Source organism: Amblyomma americanum, chromosome 1 (assembly GCF_052857255.1).
Source record: "Amblyomma americanum isolate KBUSLIRL-KWMA chromosome 1, ASM5285725v1, whole genome shotgun sequence".
NCBI classification, from domain to species: Eukaryota; Metazoa; Arthropoda; class Arachnida; order Ixodida; family Ixodidae; genus Amblyomma; species Amblyomma americanum.
This window is the reverse complement of record NC_135497.1, coordinates 54,195,314-54,218,407: the sequence shown is the minus strand read 5'-3', so window position 1 is coordinate 54,218,407 and position 23,094 is coordinate 54,195,314. Positions and strand designations below refer to the sequence as shown.

General features: G+C 43.4%; 1 protein-coding gene across 1 annotated transcript in view; it reads right to left on the bottom strand.

Annotated features, from left to right (window-relative positions):
* LOC144112832 (zinc metalloproteinase-disintegrin-like protein F1) overlaps positions 1 to 15,880 on the bottom strand; it is a 57,832-nt gene extending 41,952 nt beyond the window's left edge. The window contains exons 1-11 of the mRNA XM_077645643.1: positions 15,789 to 15,880; positions 15,416 to 15,565; positions 15,251 to 15,333; positions 13,797 to 13,900; positions 13,572 to 13,615; positions 13,381 to 13,470; positions 13,210 to 13,281; positions 12,793 to 12,962; positions 10,214 to 10,298; positions 2,851 to 2,987; positions 359 to 530 (exon numbers count right to left, since the gene is read on the bottom strand). Coding sequence (XP_077501769.1) covers positions 359 to 530; positions 2,851 to 2,987; positions 10,214 to 10,298; positions 12,793 to 12,962; positions 13,210 to 13,281; positions 13,381 to 13,470; positions 13,572 to 13,615; positions 13,797 to 13,900; positions 15,251 to 15,333; positions 15,416 to 15,499 — 1,041 coding nt within the window. The 5' untranslated portion in view covers positions 15,500 to 15,565; positions 15,789 to 15,880. The remainder of the gene's footprint in view (positions 1 to 358; positions 531 to 2,850; positions 2,988 to 10,213; positions 10,299 to 12,792; positions 12,963 to 13,209; positions 13,282 to 13,380; positions 13,471 to 13,571; positions 13,616 to 13,796; positions 13,901 to 15,250; positions 15,334 to 15,415; positions 15,566 to 15,788) is intronic.
* Positions 15,881 to 23,094: the final 7,214 nt, after the last annotated feature.

The window sequence follows — 23,094 nt, the reverse complement described above, 5'->3', positions numbered from 1 at the left end:
GTGTGAGGGCAAACTTCTGGTAATCTCCAGAGTGCAGTGGAGGCTTTGAACTGTGCTTCCTGCTAGAATCTGAAACTACAGTACTGCTAGGCAGTTAGGTCAGTTCATTTTGCTGTTGGCCAACGGAGCTGCATGTAACTCTTTTATCGCCTTTGATTGCCACCTGACTGACTGCTAGCCTTACGATTGCATTGCTATGCTATTTATTGCTTAGAGCAATCTGACTTATATGCGGCACAATACGGTAATTATATGAAGAAACCTATCTTCACCCTAATTCTGAGAATTCAGCATGCGATCAACTAGCAGAACTACACCTTTGCAAGCCTAGATAGCCAACAACTTGTAAGAAGCGCACCTCCATGGGCCCGCAGTCGCACTGTTCACCCTCTTCAAGGAAGCCATTGCCACAGACGGGACCCATGATGTCCTCAGGCAGGTTCCAGAGGCAGAAGTCCATGCCCTGCTCAAATGATGACTGCAGGTACTGCTTAGAGCATGACGACCACTGGCTTGGACTAGGTGGGTTGCTGCCGGGGGCAAAATGGTTATCAAATGATGTTCCCCACACATCATGAAAATGCGCACCACTGCCTCTAATGAATGTTGATAATACGCTCCATGCAGAAGTGAATATTAAAATAGCAGACTGTGCACCTTATCTGGTGCGTCTGCATTCCTACAAACACAATGCCATAGGCTTATTTTTTGCCTTCATGAACAGTCAGCAGAAGGGAAGATTTAACAAAAGGGATGGGGGCAGGGGAAGGGGCAGTCAAGTAAACAATTTTCCGTTGAAAAAGCACAATGATTGTTTTACCTCCATATTTTTTTTTTTTTTACGATTCAAGAAGGTATTATTCAGTGAAAACAAGGAAAATTTTTACACAGATATTTGGACCGATAGCCTGTTGGCTTGTCAGAGGTCCAATACAAACATAAAGCAACCGCACATAGGGTCAGCCATTACAAATACAATGAGTATCAAATCAAAGTTGCAACCATGCTTGTATTTCAAGGAAGTGTTGCTTACAGGCAAGTTTACAATTCCTAGCCTCTTTTATTTCAAAGTAGAAGACTGGGTGAGTTGGTATGTACTCATACTGAAAAACAGCGCGCATAAAACAGAGACGAAGAAAAGAAACGAAAACACGAGCACTCGTGTTGTCATTTCTTTTCTTCGTCTCTGTTTTGTGTGCGCTGTTTTTCAGTATGAGTCTATTATTTCAATCGGTAACGAGCTCCAAAATTTTGTTCCACAAAATTCTATTAGTCTTTCTACATACACAATGCAACAGATAGATTAATTGCTGGCTTTCCTCGTATTGCGAACAGGCATACAGAATGCACGAAGAGGCAAGGGGTAGTTCGTATTAATGGTATTGTTAACAAAGAGATATTTTTTAATCGTGTAAAGCGTTCAACGACATTACATGATGAGCTTCAAACATGCTATTCCTAGAATTTTCAGAGAGAGTAAGACCTATGCTTAGCAAAGTGTATTTTTGGAGTCTCAGAAATGGCAATAAATACGTTTCGTATGTTACTCCCCATGATTCACTGCTGTAACCGAGATGGCTGTGACACTATGAAAAGTAAAATGACCAAAGCATGGTGCATGAAAAGCGGTGGCATGCCTTTGCCAGAGCATGCAACCTTTTTACAGGCACTGAGCACCTGTTCCTTCCAAAGTTAGTGGCAATCAAATATAACTCCCAAATATTTAAAAGAGAACACACTCTAAATAACAATATTATCAGCAGATACAGAAATAACACTTACATCAATAAACCTTCGTTTTGAGCAAAAATCACATACTTTGTTTTTTAGCTAAGTGTTAAGAGAAGCCATGTCAAAATTCATTGTAGTTCGTTATTTATAGCATTTCTATTACGAGAAGTGAGTTGCCATTAAATACCAGTGCAGTGTCACCTGCATACATCAAAACCTCCGAGCACTGCAATGCCTTCCAGAGGCCCCAAAATGGACCTCGGTGGTGTACCACAAGTAATGTTTTGATATTTAGACTGAAATGCTGAAAGACCCCATGTTTTTTTTTACACTTGAATAAAGTGTAAAAAAGTGCAGTGCAAGGTGTTCCATATGCTGTTACACCTCCTCTTCACTCCAGTGCATACACTGGAAAAGCGTTCAGTCAGCTTCAAAAGGAAATATGAAAAAAAAATAAGCGACAACTTTGAAAAACATTTACTCTTGATAAATAACAACATGTAGCAAAATATCAAGCAAAAACTAATTCATTGTAGTCTGAGTAAATTTGTGTTATGGCAATAAAAGTTGGAAGGAAAAAATTGCAACTGAAATCGATTACTTTTCTGTAATTGTTCAGTTACTTTTCTGGGACAGCATCCGTATTGTCTTCTTTCATGTGTGTTGTATGTCTTGGCACCAGAATCCTTTTATTATGGCTGTAATTGATCAATGTAATCAGTTACATTTCTGATGGAGTAATTGTAACTGGAATCGGCTACTTATTTTCTGTCGGGACATACCTAAGAGCCAGGTATACTTTTAGCTATCAATGTCGAGCTCTGCAAGCACATCATACATCATACTTTTTTCTTCTGAACTTTGAAGCACTGCAAGTCTTGCCGACTCCAGAGCTTATTGCAGATGTGAGGCATGAATAAAATGCGAGCAGCTGTTCACGAATCTGGCTATAATATTGTGAGCTACTGAGCAAACTCGGCCTGAATGCACCCTTTGTAGGCTTTGAAATTACACCAAAAGTCATTAATAAGTAAATTACCCACCAACATAATCCAGCGATTAAAGCTTCTTTCAACGAGCAGTAGTAAGAGGCAAAACAGTCAACAAATGGAAGCCAACCTTGTTGATGACGCCATGATACACCTCTTTTCGGGGCAGTGGCACTTAGTGTCCTTGTCATCATGCTCCATGCCAAAGTTGTGGCCCAATTCATGTGCCACAGTAGTGGCAACAACGCCAACCACTTCATGATGGTCCTGAAAAAGGAAGTAACAGAAAAAAAAAACAGGCAAAGAGTTAAGACAATCAATTTTCTATACTGCTACAGAACACAAGCACATTTAAATAATATGTGAATGAGCGATGAAAAATAGAAGACAGATGCTTGAATGTGTGTTCGATCATTCTTGGTACTGTCTTGCCTAAAATTCCACTCGGTGTAGTCACAATATCAATTACCCTTACAGTCTATGGCACAAAGCTTAATTTGTTTTGGACAATTGGTTCTTTCTATGTTTTTCCCTCCTCACTGATGATCAACAAGCAATCCGTAGTAACCACATCACCACTGTGGCATGTAAAGCAAGGGTCTATTCTTTCTGTCATGAAAATACAGAACCCAAAACAAAGAAAATAAGTACTTTTCTCACATGCTGCTTCGTTTTTTTTATTTAAGTCAGTGCTGTAGCACTCAACTCAATCAGTGCACACAACCATCATAACCAAATAACATGCATGAATTATTTAATCCATTAAACAAGCAGACTACATGAGTGACATTTGCCATTGATGTTCTCTATGTATTTTCTTAATGAAACAAAACTTTTGGCCATGTTTCAGAGATAATTCTGTGCACAGCTCATTCTGTACTATACAACCATAAACTAAATTCACTTCACACCCCTAAGAAGGTAATGTATGGAAAAAAGAAAACAGACAAATGAGGCTGTGTAAAGGAGTTACACATTCAAATATTTTCAATATTTAAGCAGGTTAGTCAGAATGCAATACGTGCTACTCATTCTATTCTTATTCTGCCAGTGTCACCCCCAGCTCTTCTTGTGAGTGTAAGAGCTCATGCATGTGGTGGTCAACCTGTGTTTCGTAGGCGTTATCGGTTCAATTTATTACATTGTTTCGCATTTTATTTTTTGCTGTTACTTGTGTGGTGACGTCGAGGTGAATCCGGGCCTTGACAATACTGTTCTTAAACAACGTTTAAAAGGTCAAAAGGAAATGACAAAAATGTTGGAGGCTACTGGAAAACACCAAGCCAAAATTAATGCTGCTATGTCTAACCTGAATGAACGTATGACTAAGTTAGAAACGTCACTCTCAAAACTTCAAGATTTGCACAGCGTGGTCAAAGAATGCAGAGAGATTTGCGAAGTACAGCAGGTCCAGCTACTATTCCTTACTGATAAGGCTGACGACCTTGAAAACCAATGTACGCGGTGCAATTTAATTTTTTTTATGGTGTGAAAGATGACGATTAGCACAAAACGTATGAAAAGGCTGAAGAACCCATCTGAGAAATTTGTCAGTGGAAGCTACTATGTGAAAAGTTTTCAATTGAAATAGCACATCGTCTTGGAAGATTTAGTTCCAGTAAAAAGCGGCCAATAATAGTCAAGTTCCTCGCGTTCAAGGACAAGCAGGCAGTGTTATCAAAGAAATTAAAAGGCACAGATATTGGCATTTCAGCGGACTTTTCGGAAAATGTGAGGAAAAGCAGAAACGACTGTGGGATTACGCTAAAGCCAATCAAGTGAAGACTGACAAAGTAAATCTTAAGTTTACTACTCTTTATATAAATAAAGTGAAGTACATCTATGATGAATCCCTAGACACAGTTGTGCAAGCAGATTGACAGGGACTGAAAACGGACGAGTCAGTTCTTTCTTTCCTTGTTGTGAATAGCAGAAGTATTCGAAACAAAAGCGATGAATTTTCTAGCCTCATTGATATGTCTAGACCAGCGTCGTTCTTGGATCTGAATCCTGGCTCGATATTGACGTCACGGATGACGAAGTATTTCCCAAGGGCTTTACTACCGTAGGGATCACAATTGTTTCAGCGTAGGCATTTTTATTTTAGTAAATGCGGCAATGTGCTGCCGAAAGATCGAAATTGAAGGCAGTCAAAGTGAAATGCTGTAAATTGAGATTAGATTGAAGAACAGCAGGTCACTGTCGGTATGTTCGTTTTATCGCCCGCCAGGAAGTAAGGTTAATAGTCTAGATGAGCTTACCAATGTTACAGAAGCAGTGAGCACCGATTATCTATTTACAGGCGGAGAGTTCAATCATCAGAAACCAATTGGTCATTGGCTGACCCCAGTTCTAGTGCTTGCAGCCAGTCTACCAAAGAAATGTTTGCTGTCTGTCACCTTTTCGATCTAACACAACTAGTTTTAGGGCCTACAAGAGCAACTAATGTTTTAGATTTGCTTTTCGCTAACATGCCTCAGTTGGCGCGGTCTACAATAGTGCTACCTGGCATAAGTGACCACAGAGCTGAATTGTGAGATATGAATCTGCAGTACGTGAAGGCGCTCAACAGTGGTATGCGGCATGTTTATAGCTATCACAGAGCACCTACAAATGATATGTCCTTAGCTTTGGATTCCTACTTCGATGTATTTGAGATACTGGCCGAATTGGTGAATACGGAAAAGTTGTGAAAAATTTTTAAAGCCAAGATGCTCGAGATACGTGAAAGATATGTACCGTCATGGGTTATGACTGCGTGGCGGAGCAAAAGCAAGCTGTGGTGTTCGCGAGACGCTAAACGCAAGGCCAGATAGAGTGCGCACGTTTACGCTGCTTATAAGAAAAACCTCTCATTGAAGCTTAAAGGTAAACTCAAGCAAAAGACTGACTATGAAAACTGCATTAAAAACAGCTAAAGATAAATTATTTGACACATTCCATCTGTGTATACAGAAAAGACCAAAAGAACTGTAGCAATTCTTTAAAATGAACAGTAAAGACGTATTATCATTACCGGCCCTTGTCAGCGACGGTTCTACCATCCATAATGACGTTGAAAAAGCAGAGTTTTATCTCATTTTTCAGTTCTGTGTACACTGCTCGCATTAATGCGCATAACACTGTGGTGCAATCCGCTGCAGTGGTTAGTGAGCCCATGAGCGATATCAAAAATGACCAGCGAGGTATAGAAGTCGCTCTCAAAACACTGAACGCGTCTAAAGCAAGCGGCCCTGATGGTTTATCACCTGCTCTGCTTTCTTTATGTCCATGTAAAGTATCCAAATATCTGTGCGTTATCTTCACGTAATCTTTACAAGAAATTTCCTTACCAGATGACTGGAAGCTTGCAAATGTTGTCCCTGTACATAAGGGAGGACTGCGAAGTAATGTTTTAAATTACCAGCCTATCTCACCAGCGTTGCATGTAAATTACTTGAGCACATACTCTTTACTAATATTATGAGCCATATGAATGCGCACTATTTAATCTCCAACAGCATGGACTTCTTTGGATAAGGGTACCTCTATTTACTGTTTGTTTCTAGATTTTAAGAAGGCGTTCGATGTCGTCCCTCACTCTCTGTTGGTAGAAAAATTAGAAAAGTATAATGTAAACAATACATTTGTGAACTGGATCAAGGAATACCTAAATTTAAGAAGACAAAAAGTGGTGCTTAACGGCAAAACATCCCGTCAAGTTGATGTGTCCTCAGGTGTGCCTCAAGGATCAAATATAGGACCGCTTTTGTTCCTCATCTACATAAATGACATCTGCTCTGATAATTCATCACAAATGAGGTTGTTTGCTCGTGACTGTGTTCTGTACAGAATTATTCACATTACCCAAAACTGCATTGTTTTACAAAATGACCTCAACAAAGTAACTCAGTGGTGCACCAAGTGGTACATGCTTATCAACTTCAAAAAAAAAGTTCATATGTGCTTTTCGAGGAAAGGAACAGGTCATGACTTTTGTTACACTATAAACTCAAGATACTATCAGGTCAAAAGCACAAACATCTCAGAGCGTATTTCACCCCTGTTCTGTCTTGGCGCCCACACATCGATCATATCACAAGTAAAGCACGCCAAGTTCTAGGTTTCTTGCACAGAAATGCAAGAAAGTTACCAGTTCAGGCAAAGGTATCATTGTACAAATCAAATGTGCAACTTGTTCTGGATTACACTTGTACTGTGTGGGATCCGTGGTTGGCACGTGACGTAGACAGTTTAAAATGAATTCAAATCATAACTATGTTTTGTTTTTTCAAATCATACCAGGAATTTCAGTGTTTCGAGAGTGAAAGAAAGCCTTGTTTGGGAACCACTTTAGAAACATAGCGAATATTTAGACAAACTTTTACATAATATTTCACTCTCACACAGGTATAGACCCACACAGGTATTTTTACAAGCCTGATTACACTTCACTACGGCTGGACCATGCAAATAAGATCAGAGAAATACCATGTAAAACTTAAGCATTTAAAATGTCATATTTTCCCAAAAACATAGGTGAATGGAACAAGCTTCCATCCAATGTCGCTACGATTCTCTCAAATGAGGTATTTGCTAAATCAGTAGACCTACTGAAGTAAAGCAGCATATTTTGTGTGTATGTGCGTGCGCATGTGCATGTGTGCGCGTGTGTGTGCACACACACCACCATAACCACTCAGCCACCGCGGCGGCCCACATTATTTATTGGTTTTTGTTTTCTTCCCCCCCCCCTTCTGCTGTAATGCCCACAGGCACTGTGGGTATTGTGATAAATAAATGAAGTAAGAATACAGTTCCTCAACAAAATTATCGAGGCCCCTCCTCTTCCATTTCATTCACAAGCATTAGAATGAGCAGCACCAATCTGAAGTTTGCACACTAAATATTCTAAAGACGATTAGGATTCTCTCTAATGGGAAATTTGAGTGCAGCTCTGTCAGTGTCTCAGGCTCTGTAGGCTCATTGTTTTGCTTTGCTGAGGCATCGGCATGTCTGGCAATGCTATCAGTTCAATAGTAGTATTAGTTGATGGAGACTGCTATGTGCAATGCACAGCACACGAGAATGTGCATTTATTAGTTCGATAGCAGTATTGGCAGAAGACGATGATGTGCAATGCACAGTGTGAGAGTGTGTTGCAGTTTAACCCGAGGCGTGATCGGCTGCGGCGACAGCCTAGTGTTCTCGTGCAGTGGCCTGCGAAGCTGTTCTGTTCGCGGTGCCGCAGGTTCGAATCCCAGTCGCGGTAATGTTTATTTTTATTCATTTATTCATTTACGGTTTGAATCAGTTACACCGACGGCAGCAACACGGCTCAAACCACGAATGGGTGCTTAAGAGCTATGCTCTAAAACTGCAGTAGACTTGCCAAGTGCACAACTGCCATGCTACTCACCTTAGCTCAGTTACCCAATCACAGCCTGAACTTGTCTGCAATGCTTATCATCTAAGCAAACCTATAAGTGATGAGTCATCTTAATGTCTATGACCACAGTAAAATGCACAAATGCACAATATGTTCAAATGTATTTCGCGTATAAGTAGTGGCTTCTATATTCTAGACAGACAGGATAAATTGGTTGCACACAAGAGACTAGCATAAAGAAAAGGGCTGTTTTTGGCAAAGAGGCAGGGCAAAGTGCACCATATTAAAGGTAAAGTTCCAAACAAACATCTTTTTTTCCCATAGTATAGGCAAACCAGCTACCAAAACATTGCAAACAATTAGACATCTGTATGGTGAAGATGCCTATACTCAATCTTACATCTCTATGTGACAAGCATTTTGCCCAAGGTATTAAAAATAAAAGGCTACTAACATTTCTTCATTAAATTCGGACAATGAATGACAATGACCGGAAATTGGTATGCCACTTCTGACAATGGCATGAGAAATACTCTGCCATTACAAACAACTTCACTTTGGCTTATTACTATTACTGCAAGCTAGCACACAGTTATTATAAGTCGTTTGAAAAGTAAACTGCAAGGTACGAAATAAAGACTGCAGGTATGCTGAAAAAACATATGAAGAAATTAATTAGCTAGCCCACTGTTCTACCGAAAATTTCTCAGCGGTGTCACTGTAGGACTTAAATCCATTACTGAACTTTGCTAGTTGATATGTCACTGTCGTGAAAACAGCATAAACATGAAAAGGGACACAAGCTGTGTACTGTGCCTTGTCTTTCTACTATGCTATGTTGAAGCTGGCTCAAAACAAAAATTGTTGACGATTTAACCCTGTCTGTAAATGCACTATATGTGTGATAGCCCTTTTACACCCTTGTGAAGCCCTGCCTGGCTATGAAGAACTCTGTTGAGAAGTTTTGGTAAATGTGTTATTTTGACATCTTATAACATGCACAATGTCTGAAGACCTCGCATCTCCACGGTCCTTTTTCCATGTTCAAATGGGGTTGACAGTGCTCAGGTATGAACAATACAAACACTGTTTTGTGATCGGTAAAGTAATTTGACAAACAGAAAACATCTTGGACTTGTTCTGAAAAATGGTTTATGGTTTATGGGGGGTTTAACATCCCGAAGCGACTCAGGCTATAAGGGACGCTGTAGTGCAGGGCTCCGGAAATTTCGACGACATGGGGTTCTTTAACATGCATTGACCTTGCACAGTACACGGGTCTTTAGAACTTCACCTCCACCGAAATTCAACTGCCGCGGCCGGGATTGAACCCGCGTCTGAAAGACTAGTTAGGTATACATGTTTTCCTATCAGTCGTAACCATGTTTGGCGGAGCTGTTGAAGAGAAGCCACACTTGTTTTCCAACCAACCACGCCATTGCTCCCACCTCCACTGCTGCCACTTTGTCACACTCTACGACCCCTACCACTGCTACAACCTTGAACAGCCCTCTGTATCATGCTTGCTCCTGCCTTTCACCAGGCTCCTTCACTAGCCCAGGGGCCTATGTAGCAACATCAATCGCCAGCGGTGACACAGTGAACGATTAGACAGAGCCACTGCTCCCTGCCATCTCTGTACACTCCGAACGTGTGCAGTGACCTTGGCTGAACAAGTCAGTTTTCAGTGTTCTCTCCTAGCAGCATCAGACGGTCGCTGCCCTCTTTTTGTTGCACTCCTGTCCACCTTGCATTCTCTTGAGTAATATAATTTCATGTTGTAGGGCTGCGTTTTACTCGTGTTTTTAATTACACCATGTAATCATGATGCCCACTACATCTACACCTGTTTAACAGTGGCACAAAGCGCACGTGAAACGAGCGCAAAGCATGTGTGAAGCAAGCATGGGAGTAATCCACTTCATACAGCAGTCGCCGTGCCAAGCAACACACGTGACCTTCCTCTCCTTGTCCAAGCGTGCACCACCACGTCATGCAACCCTCTCCGCCTCCACCAATCCCACTGCGCACCTGTTGCTTATCAGGCTTTATCGTGACACTGACGCCTTTTTTGCTACCGACTGATTTAGTGCTCTCGCACTAAACATAAGTTAGGAAGATTTACCTTGTTAACACCACCAGAGTATTCGTATGTGCAGATGGGTCCCTTGAGTGCCTTTCCAACAACACTGCTGTCTAGTACAATGTCTCTGAAGGTAAAAAAAGAAAGGAAGATTAATATGAGCAAATAAGCAATTCAGATAGAGAGACAAAGATGTAAGGTGCCATCTGCAGGTTTTTACATCTCTTTAAGCATCCTTACTCTAATAATACACACTTTCAAAATTAATATTATTGAAACAGTATGGCACAATAAGCAGAAAAGCATCGGAATGCTCGCCACAAAGTCACTGTGCTATCCAGGTATAACTAGGGGTTGGGCTTTCCGGTTTTTATTTCTTGGAAATTCGGCTGACTTTGGTTTTTATTTCAGGATGCTGCATTTGGTTTTTTTCGACGAATATTATTTTCGAAGACTGAAATACTGACTTTTCTTGGTGACTTAATGTAGCAATTCTATGTGGTCAAAAGTCATTTAAAGTCTATCTTGGTATTTTTGTCATCCTGAACGGGTTATTTACCAGTAATTAACGTGTAAACGGTAGTACTTGGAGCTATGCGTGAAGAAAAAATTCCTACCCTCATAAAAATTGTAACAAGCTAAATGAGATGGCCAGCAGATAAAAATGAAAGTGGAAGTTTACTTCTAAGAACTAGGCTGGCATGTTATCGTTGAGTTGTCACACTGCATTGAGCGCTAGGGCGGGGCATTCCGTGATCTGTGTGTTGATGGCAACGATGGAACTGCTACCCAATCGTCGCGTGCGGTAGCCAAAATATACTTTTATGTGATGCCCATTCGCAGTTTTGTGTCAATGCCCTACATGCATTTGATTAGCCCAATTAACCGACTATCTGCTCTAAGCAGGTGATGAGAGTGAAGAAACAGTGCTCAACTAGAAGACGTCGAGGAGATGATGCTTCCCGGTCTACAGAGGCATGTAAGCTAACGGAACAGTGCCTCAAATTGAACAACTGCACTGTTTATCCTACAATAACATCATCGCATCATGCCCCTGGCTTCCCTACTTAGTTCATTTTTCAACTTTAAGTGAGTGCAACTCGCAGTCAGCAGCCAGCTAGCTATGCCTTGGAAGCCAAAAATACAACTTTCTGGGTTAAAAGTTAATTTTAAAAAGTGAATTTGGCATACTTTTATTGTTTTTTTTTTGGTTTACACTGAAAAGTCCAACCCATAGTTATAAATAAATTATGGTTCATAGGTCATTATGATAACCAACTTTGTAGATGCTTTTTATGTGAGCATTTAAAGGCAACAACAAAATGAGCATGAAGTCTGACTCTACACTGGTTAGACAGGAGCATTTTCTTACTGTGTAGAGTCTTTACAAGAGGAATTTTTGAGTATCTGAATCATACGTCAAGCAAGTGTTCATTCCGTCATGCAGAAAGTGACTGGTTGTAGATAGCTTGCAGAAATACTATACAAAGAGCCATTCCACATTTATTCTTAACGTCTACAAGAGGCAATGTCAAGGCCACATACACTTCTGCCAGGAATGAGTTTCACACTGGTGTGTTTAAAGATAACCGTGCTGTTCCTGTTCAAGTGTCTCTCGCACAGAGCTGATTGCACTTTTCTTGTACCAAGTCCTCTACCCACATGTATGAAGAACAGCAGCTATAATGATAAAAATTTTGCTTTGTTTACAGTTTCATCAGAACAAGGTTAATCTGTACATCTAGGCATGCATCAGCCTAAGTGGCATGGGCAGCTGCTACAAGTGGGATGGAGAGGGAAAATAAAATGACTGAAAAATAGATTCAAAGTGCATTTGAGAGAAGGCTTTTTATACCACCTGTTTTATGAGCTTCATTGAGTGTTTATAACCTTACAGGCCAACTCCAGGGTGTTCTAACAGGTACATGGATCTTAATGAAGCTTTTACTGCATTTTCTCTCCCCTATCCTGACCATTTATATCGTATTAAGCAGCTGTAGGGTGTTTTGTACCTGTTTATATCCATTTTGAAATTTCCCGCAGTGTGAAATCAGTGACAGTAGCCCCACAAGCTACCACCTGTTTACCGTATCACAAGCATGACCTAGCTATGGGAGTCCAGTTCAAATAGAAAAAGAGAACGTGCTTGTTTCAGGAATTTCAGATGTTTCATAAAAAAGGTCATTAATTGCACTCGCTAGTTAAGCCATTCAACAAATGCTCAAGGGTTTTGCTGATAATGCCCAACTGCAATGCATGCAAAAGCCGGCTGGCAGCCAGAAGTGCCACCCTCCAGCCGCCTCCCCACTCCACCCATCTAGCAAGGGGGCTGCCCACCTACCCACTGCCACGCTCAGCCCACCTCCCCGCACCTTCATCTTATTTTTAAAATGTATTCATTGTAAAAAAGAGTGGGGGCTATGAGAAATATAATCTCAGGATCAACTCAAAATATCCAAAAAGATCTTGGAGTTGCCATTTCAATGCCTAGACACCACACTCATGAACACTGGCAATTAATAAGGTAATGAAAAAACATTATTAGTTGATTGTATGAGTGGCAAGATACCAATGCACAGAACAAACTGAAAAGATCAAATGCAGTATGACATATTACTCACGTTATTAGCTGAGCATTGTCATTTGGGTGCTCTCGAGCAAGCCGCTCTCGTCGATATTGTAAAAACTTGGTTAATGTAGCATCGCCATCCGATGACATGACTATCTCATCATGCTCTGTCCAAACAATAACTCCAACCAATGCAATAAATATATTCAATGGTGCATACAGCTGCAACGAAAGCAAGATGTTAAACCACGTAAAAAAAAGATGCCAATCATAATAACTGGTGAGTAATATCAATGAAGGAAGATGCAGCTATTAAAGAATACAGATTTCACTTTGCCACATAGCAGCCCGCGTGTGCACTGCCTCCATTCCCTGCTGTCTTACCCAAGGAAATGAGACGATCCTGCTTTTAGTTGCATGCAAGTTTAGCCTAGCAACACAGACTGGCAAATGAAGCCTTCAAACTCACCGCATTGACTATGTTAGCTATTTCCTTGCTTCTCTCAAAAACAGCTTCTTTATTCCGCTTCATCTTTATGAACTGTAAGTAAATAATAAGCCCAAAATAAATATACACCGTGCTGTAATGTAAAAAAAAAAAGTGAAGGCCAGCACAGCAAACTGAAAGAAGACAACTTGCCTCTTTGTTATCGTTGACAATTAAAAGCTCTACATAGCGAGATCTTGCATTACTTTTGTAAGGGGGCTGAATCACAACAGACCTCTTAGCCTAAATTAGGTTGGAAAAATAAACATGAACATTTTAGTCAGCAACTCAAACAAGGCAAAAAATCTTGCAAAAGACAGCTGAAAAAAAAAAAAAAACCTTACCCGCTTGTGAGCATTGCCCCATAGGTCCTGTGAGTCATTGAATCCTGGCCAGGTAATAAAAAAGAGTCAACCAAGATTCCAATAAAGAGCTGGAAATGATGCTTTTGGGCCCATGCAGTTTTTGCACACAAAGTTTATATGTACTGTCACGCATTTCTATAAATTATATAGCCTCAATCAGTAAGCTTAAGAACAGTCTAGAACTGGCATGGTAGCAATACATACCACATCTCCAGGTCTTCGCTTTCATATCAGATGCCTTAAAAAACAAATGCTCAGGAAGGTCAGGGTGAATATAATGAAGCTCCGTTCCATCAAACACAACTCCACTGTAGGGAAAAACGAGAAATAAAAGAGCCAACATTGCACTTGCATTCATGTTTCAACCAAGAAAAGTGAGCACTGCACAGACAGTATCAATTACGCTGATACTAGAAGCTGGTCAATATGATGCCCTGCACTTTAATATGAAAAAAAAAGTAATATGATTCCATGGCAGCAAGATGTTGCATGAATTATTCAACGTAAGAGGCCAGTTAAAAAATCCAGGTTTTACATATTCAGCATTGATGGCATTCCCTCACTTGCTTATTTTGGGACTATTAAAATATCTGCACCACCTCAAGCATAAAAGGGAAAGTAGGTAAGCCCACTGAAAATGAGCAAGGGCAATTAATGGCACAGCATAGAAGATGTATGTTCAGAGTAACTAGCAATTACTGCCAGTGCTTCCTACCTGGCAACTTTAATGTGAACCTGTTAATGTCTAAAAGCACTGGTTTGATGGTTGGTTTGGTTTATAGGGGTTTAACGTCCCAAAGCAACTCAGGCTATGAGAGACGCCGTAGTGAAGGGCTCCGGAAATTTCGACCACCTGGGGATCTTTAACGTGCACTAATATCGCACAGCACACGGGCCTCCAGAATTTCGCCTCCATCGAAATTCGACCGCCGCGGCCGGGATCGAGCCCGCGTCTTTCGGGCCGGCAGCCGAGCGCCATAACCACTCAGCCACCGCGGCACTGGTTTGAATAACTTATTACCGACATAAGAAAATTTGTCTATGTATTGCTAAATAACCTAAACTTGTCTATGCTTTGCAAGCTGCAAGCTTTCCAAGTGAAACTAATGCCCTTTCACATGTACTCCAGCATCTGTGACGCAACTTTTTGTGCTCACAGCATGCTTACCATAAGATCACTGAGGAGGGTCACAAGGTTTGGTACATGACACTGCCAACTTCTCTTTCCATGAGGTTAAAAATAAATAAGCAGTGCAGCATCAAGTAATAACAAATTCCAAGAAATCATTTCACCGTGCCCTGCCTAGCTGTGGGGAAAATTTACATCAGAAAATTTATCGGCAGGAAAACTCTTCTATTTTAGTCCATGCAGGTTGAACAAGACATGACAACATTAACCTGCATGATGAATTACACTACTGAAATAAAGCTATGGTCTCCAAAGTTGCCATAGTACAGATTTACAAACTAAGTAAGCGCCCTAAAACTGGAATCGAACTGCTCTTATCTTGTCTCACCAGAGCCTGAAAGATTTACTATATATGTGTCGCAGCTTGAGACTAAACCTCATAAAACTGCCACTTAGAGGCAACAGTAAACAACTTGCAATGCCAAATGTACTCACTACGACCCTGTGGAAAGAAAAGAACCCTGCTCACCTTAGTCCATTGCATGTGCTAACAGCAACCCAAGAGTTTTTCTGTCCTCGAACTGTGCCGTGATAATAGCAGTGCTTGTTGGTCTATGTGGAAAAAAGAATAGCATAACAACATAAACAAATAACACAAGAACCTATATATAAGTGCTACAATGAAGCAACTTACCCTCTTCATAGGATGATCTATGACGTGACTACTGTTTTCATGGTGCTTTTCAAAATAATTTAATGGCAACAAGTCTTTCTTCATTCGCAAGTCTAGAGTGTAAGGCTGACCAAATGCCTTGAATGAAACTTGCAGAACATCTTGATGAGTCTGAAAAGAGTAATTGAACCTTACCATTAATCAATTAAATCATATTCACTACCTTCCTTCCTTCCTCATCTACTCACAGCCTAAATTAAATAGCATACAGACTTTCATGCAATTAGAACATGTTTGTGATATGAACAGCACACTTGCTACAAAGAAGCTAGCTAACAGCCGCAGCTGTTAATACAGAAATAACCATTTAAAAAAAAATGCTTCAAACACTTACAGTATTTTTTAGGCTCAAGACGTCCCGACGTCTTCGCCCATGACTAAAAACTTTGGGATGTACTCGCTCATACCTAAGGAAATCTTGCCGGGCACCTGGAATACAAAGTAAAAAAGAAAAAATTAAAAATAATGAAAGTTTCCATCTCAAACCACTTAATGTAGTCTTTGAGTAAAATTATGTTGTGCATTTCTGCTGTCAATGGCAACATACATTATTTGGGGGGAAAAAAACATTCAAGGGTTGGCACGATAAATTCAATTGTGCCAGACAAACAGGATCATGAACTTTGAAAGAGCATGAACGTTTGACCTCAATTGGCACTGGAACTTCCTCACGTCCTCAACGTCCCTAGGATGTCCATGGGAATTTTAATGTCCACTGGGACTGAGCAGCTGCTTTGCTAAATCAAAATTGCCGTTTGGGCGAGTTGGTTGGACATGATTTGAAATGACCAGCGCGGAAACAGACAGGGACACGAGAAGAAAAACACTGACGACAGGACAGGCGCTGACTAACAACTCTTTATTGTCGAGGAACACCCAGCACAATACAAGCCAAAAAACCACGTGACAGTCAGGGGGCCAAAGATTACAACCTAATCCACAGTCATCAAGGGGCAGCCAACACATGCATGAACCAGAAAGAAAGAAAACCACCAAAAAATGAAAAAGGGCGTGAAAGTTATTGAAGTGAACATATCAGAAAGCACTTTAACCAGCAAAAAACCAAGGAAAACACACGTGCCAAACAACATCGTGGCCAAAGGGCGGTGTCAAGAACCCTTTAACAGCCACAACGAGCGAGCCTAAAAGGGCCCAAGCAAGCGAAACAAAAGCAAAAGTCAGAAATCTAAAATCAGATAAAACGTCATACAACCCTACGGATGCCACAAACAACTAAAAACAAACGAATACAGCCTAAAATGGAGCAAGAAAACTTGTCAACGCCAAGAAGGTAAGAGGTAAAAAACAGTCTACATGTAATACACAATTTGGACGATTACCACTTATGAGCCGCACCAAAAACCTGAGGAGAAGAATGCGCACCGGCTAACATAAGAAAACTACATGAGCAAACGGGAAGTGGCAGGCAAACATGCAAAATCAGGAATCTTTAGGCATGGTCAAGGAAATGCATTTCTTTCTCGTGCAGTGAAATTGAGGGTGTGCTTATGCACCTGTCCCCTGCCTTAGCAATAAAGTAGGCCTCAATGACCTACCTCCCTTTCTGTTTTGTTTTTTGATGTTGCTAAAGGTTTTGCTAAAGGTTGGGTGTGCAAATATCTAGATCGAGAAATGGTGACCATCCGCAGTAGGCACCAGATACACAGCCAAGACACGCACAAAAAGCGTGAAGAAAATTGCTAAACCAATGGGGAATTCATTCAGGAAGTAAATTTGGAAAATGCTTGGCTTTCGCATTAAATGTCTCTTCCCGTGTACGGTTAAATATGGTTGGCCATAAAGCATATCCACTATTCGCAATAAAGGAATTAGACAGTGCTCATCACCAACAGCGCGCGTCTGCCGTCTCTGCGCGGCACAAGCAGTTCGAATAACAAAAGCTGCCACGGTGTCATAAACGAGTGAGACAATTAAGCCGGCTTGGGAAGCGAAAGCCCCGACGCGAAAAGCATCGATGCGCGAGCCAGCTTGAAAGCTGGCGCTGAACGTGGACGCGACGCTGCCCTAGCCACGACCGTACGGGACAAAAGGCCATTATCGGTCCCGCGAGCAGTGCGCCCGGGCCAGAGAACAATGCCCCACCACCGCAGCAGCCATGCGCTACGCAAACTCGCCCCTTCCGCTCCGCGCCAGCGCGCCGCACGGAATCGATCACAATACCGTTGTGCTGCTGCTGCTGCTGCTGCTGCTACGAGGCACGCCGCCTCAGCTAGCGCCAACATTGGCAAAGCAGAAAAAAACAAGGCGAACGGGTCTTCGACAAGCGCGCTTCAGTGGCTCCACCACCTGAACACAATGAGCATGCGGTGGCCATGCGAAATGTCAATGACAACGGCCTTGGTTTTGACCCGCTGCGACAACTCTGCGGCGCTCTGCTAACCACAGCGTTCGCCCGTCATCCGAGGTCGCAGGTTCGACCTCCAGCGGCCGCACTCTGACGACAGCCAGACGCGCAAATTGATCGTAAACAGGCCTCTGGTCGCCATGTCGGATAATGGTGCATGAAATATCGGCTAGCAGTTTTCCACGCAATAATAAACATCCGCGTACGCGTTTCAAGCATCAGGGGCAAAGGTCGCGTAGCCACGGCTAGGGTGTTGCACGCCTGCAGCTCATCCTTGCAGGTGAAGTTCTGTTCTGGAAAAGCCCAGATATAAAAGTAAGCAGGAAGTAGCTTGGTCCCTTTCAACATGCGGTTTAACGAAAAACTAAAGGGATAACGTACGTGCGAGCGGTTTTACCAGTCAGCGGAAGGCTGGGACGCCGTAGCTATATATGTGCAGGGTTCAAGTTTAAGTGTGTCTTTCAGCGCGAGCGCCCACAAAACCAGAACACACGGGCGCCCGTGAGCTTTGAGCTCGCCCCTGACAGGCCCCAGAAGGCGGGAGAAAAGAAAGCATCAAATCCAAAGAAATGACAGACGACCGTCTAGAGACAGAAGCGTATGGAAGAGCTGGCGCGGGGGGAGCAGGGGTGAGCACAGCTGACTTTCTGCCAGATCCCTGTTTTCATTTCGTTATTTACAATTACTAAAAAAAAAACGTCTTGGCACCTGGGAGGCGGTCGCGGCGGCTACAAAACCAGGAAGCCCCCCCCCCTAAGACCGTTGAACCAGGGCCGGTTTTTAGTGCACTTATTCCACACGTATACACAAGCCGAGGGTAAACATGCGCACATCTGCAGGCACTTGGGTTGAGGGGGAGGTACGTACTCGGCGCTGACTACAGGAGGGGAACATTAAAGCAAACAGCAAAACCACAAAAAGCCAGTCGCCATTTCTAGCACAAACATTAGAAGGCGCCTGCTTCTGTTTTTTCCGAGCACCGAAGTGGAAGAAACGTCGCCACCACGGCAACCAGGGGACCCACAAACTGCAAGGCCGCAAAGCGTACAGTTGGGTACGAGCCCACGCTGAAAGATGGGCCAGTAAATGACACAGGCGCCAGACGTAACGATGGAGACAGCGGAAACAAGCATTTTGCAGCTCACGAACTTGAGCTGCGCGCTGTAACTATCTGCGCACAGAGGCCTCACGCAGAATTCCGAAAGTGTGCTTCCACCACACCATACGCGTTTCACCATGAGACTTCGCACAATTCTTTAAAAAAAAATAGGCTTTTTTGAGTTCGGAGAGCGCTTTTTTCGGCGTTTTCAGCGGTGCAGTACATAAGAATAGAGCTATAGCGTGCTAACTCGCAGGCTGGTTAACTAATACTGAATAGATAAGAAAATGCGTGCGCTTTCGAGAAGCTTGCAAGCAAAGCAACCTCTCCAGTGCTCGTAACTCGTCGAAGTAGCCAAAATTGCCTGGGCCACCGCGCCGAGGGTAACTGCGTTTTCGAAATTATAAAAACTGATACGGATAATATTTACGGTGGGCTTCACGCCTCTCAATAATTTAAGGAGCCTAACAGTTAACTATTCAATATTAATTAACCAGCCTGCTAGTTAGCACATCTTAGCTGTATTCCGATGTACTACACCGCTGACAACGCTAGGACGACAAAAAAAAAAGCGCTCTTCTAACTCAAAAAGCCTATTTTTAAAAATCAGGCGAAACACCGTGTATAATATATTACAGAACCCGTGATGAAGACCGCCGCAAAACAAACGTTAAAAAGACGCACTTCCTGTTGTCATCGCTCCGACACCGAACTCTCACCTGACGCTCAGCGAGCAGGAGTGATGTCTGCAGCCAGCTGCAAATGCTAAATTTAACTCGTAATGCCACTACAACGCGAAAAAACCTTCGTTCCGGGAATTTTCACAGCATAGGCTCTGCAACTGCAGTTCGCGCCAGAGGAAAAAGCGCGAGAGAAGTGTACCCGACACGCAGTGCAGCGTCCACGTATAGTGTACGTACTACACCACAGAGCTATCTATGCCCAGTAAGCGCGATGAATCACGAGCGGCAGCGAGAGGCACTGGAGTTGCCTTGTTGGTGGGGAGAGTCATCTTTTTTGAAAGGAAGGGTGCAAGTTTCGGGACAGGTGGCAAAGGGTGTCGAGTATTACCGGTCTTGTGCGCGGGCACGCCCCCGTAATGTGCGTATTGAATGGGTAGTCCTAGCAGTGGCGGCAGGAAAGGCATCGGGGAATGGTCACCGCTCGCATATTTCGCGTTTGACGGGTTCAAGAGACGCGGTGCTTTTCTTGTTCGCACTTCTTTAAGTGTGTCCGTCAACAGCTCTTTCTGTAGTTATTTTCGATGGTCGCGCGGGTAGCAGGATACAGGCCAAAGGATGGGACATTTCAGCGCGGGAAATCGTGCGCGCTCCTCTTGAGTTTTTCTTCATATACATAATATACAGCAAATACTCTGACGGCCCTGAATACGCTGAGCTATGACGCGTAGGCGACGGACAGTCGTTAGACGCTGTATGATGGGCGAGTGCGAACTAGAGAACTGAGCAACAACCGTCGAGTCAGAGCACAGCTTCCCTCAGCAAAACATACTTCGCGAACGTGGTTCCACAATATTCATATCAAAAAAACTTCTGCGCAGGTAATTGTGATTTGCAATGGTGGCGTTACGTAACCTACCAGAACTAAGTCATTTTGTTATGTATTACTAGCGCTCCCGTATTCAAAGTTGGAATCTATGCAGCGTGGTCATGACGCTTCACTGCAGCGCATGAACGCGCACCATGAAGCCGCCTTCGCGGAAGCAGGTCACCGGTACGGCCGGAGGATAGATCTCTACGATGGGATGCCGAGCCTTTCACGATGTCTGGTTACCCATTATTTATTGCACTGCCTGCAGTATCAACACACTGCTTTCACCTCCCGTTCCTAAATCCTCCAGAAACCACGAACAAAGAGACTCTTGTTCACTGACGCCAAGATTGTTTATTTACCCTCGTACCGCTACAAACAAGTAGGCTTTGAGAGAGATGCAGGAAATAAAAAAAAAAGGAGAAAAGGACGTGCTAAGCGAGAAGGGCTAAAAATGTTCACATTAAGGTCCTCGCCGCTACGCATGCGATGGCGTTACGGCCGTTTTGCCGATGATGCACCTACCGACCTATACACATAAATATCCGCGTATAAGGAAAGCGTGCGGAGGTGTGGCGTTGCAACCTGACGTTACATTTTTTATTGGCCAGACGATAAACGCCCGATCAGTTCTTTCGCAGCGTTCGCGGTGTTTGCCTCGTTAATTTCCCCTCTCCTGACCCGGTTGCGTAGAATCCGTTCGCTCCTATTCAACCGGCGAACGTTGCTTGAAGTGGCGCCACTTTCTTCACCTCAGCCTCGCTTTCACTTCTCCACAATGGGCGGCTGTCGACAGCGCCAGATTAGCGGCCAGCCGGAGCACGGACGCAACGCAGGAAAGCGCAACGACAGCGATGGAAAAAAAAAGAACAAAAAGCAACGGAAATATACTCCCAGAACAAGCGTAGCCAACCTGGGCAACGCAATCATCCGATAACGCTCACTACGTGACCGGGCACTTACACAGTAGCATCTCGGCGCGCACTCGCGCAACACAGCTTTCCAGCTCAACAGTCCGGGCCACGCGTATAGAGCGCGTGTCACGATCAGCCGCTACACCGCGCTTTCACGCTTCCTCGTTTCCGTTCTTCCAGGGATTTTTCTTTTCTCTCTCTTTATTCTCTCTCTCTCCTGTGGTTTATTTCGGCGCTTTCCGCAACCACCGAGCCAGAAGGGACTCCACGCAGGGCTCGCCGCTTGCCCAAAAGAACGCCGGTCCATCGGCCTCTCGATTGAACGCAGGATCTTCCTTGACTGCCGGCCGGCGCCCGTGAACGCTACTCCGCAGACGCGCGATTCACTCGTCTGTCGCGCACTTCGCGTACTACGCTGCGGTGGATTCTCGAAGCAGACAAAACACCGGCATGAACTTCCGCAAACGCATTCTCCCCATTCAGAGGACGAAACCCGTGTGCGAGCAAAAGCCAGAAATCCCCAAACCTCGCTGCAAACTGCAACAAGGACGCACCAACATAAACAACGCCCCTCAAGGCTTTTTGTTTTTGCAGCGCTGATGGTGCAAATTGCTCCTTAAATGATACACCGATCAAAATAGCACAGAAACCTAAGCCACGGACGGAGCCCCTTAGTTCTGCTCTATGGGGAACTTGCGCTGAAGTTTGCGGTGCCGATCGCAGCGCCATAACACACTGCCTAGCGAGAAGAGCAAACAGTTTTGGGTAGTGCCCTTAGTACTTTTCCGCGCCACCTTCAGGCGCTTATTAGCGTGAGCCTCCGCGCTCTGTCGAAGGCGCACGAGCCGTGCGTCAGCTATCTGGGCTACGCCGAGAGAAGCTAGGCATTGAATGCTGTCAGCCAAACGCGGGTATCTAATCGCGCAGAATGTTTTCTCGCGTTTGCAGCGGCCCAAGCGGCTGACAAAAGCAGTTTTGAGCCACCGAATGGAACAGTTGCAGTGCCACCTTGGCAGCGCAGGTTCCCTTCCGATGTGCAGGCAAAAGATCCCGATTTGCTCGCTTGCACATTGCCCTCCCTCGGCTTTGCCACTTCATTTCACGTCGCATGATCCTATGGCCAAGTACGATCCTGCGACTTGTTTGCATACCCTCCTGGCACAGAAACAACGAAGGAATGAACGGAGTACGCGCGAAGCGCTTAAAAAAAAAACAAAAAAAACAAGCCGCCGCTGTCTTGCATCCCAACGCCCAAGTTTTTCGCGGCGCACAGATGGAGCTTTTCCGAGTTTGTTGCAACCAATTATCGTCGCAAGCGATAACAACGAATCCGTTGCGCGATAGCAAACCAGACGCGGAGAAAGCGACAGCCACGGCTCCGACTTCTAGAAGGTTGTGCCACGCCGAGTGTTGCACAGGAAGCGCTCCTTTCGTTGGGATTCTGCTTTTAATAATAATAATTATAATAATAATAATAATAATAATAATAATAATAATAATAATAATAATAATAATAATAATAATAATAAAAATAATAATTGGTTTTTGGGGAATTGAAATGGCGCAGTATCTGTCTCATATATCGTTGGACACCTGAACCGCGCCGTAAGGGAAGGAATAAAGGAGAGTAAAATAAGAAAGGAAGAGGGAGGTGCCGTTATAGTGGAGGGCTCCGGAATAACTTCGACCACCTGGGGATCTTTAACGTGCA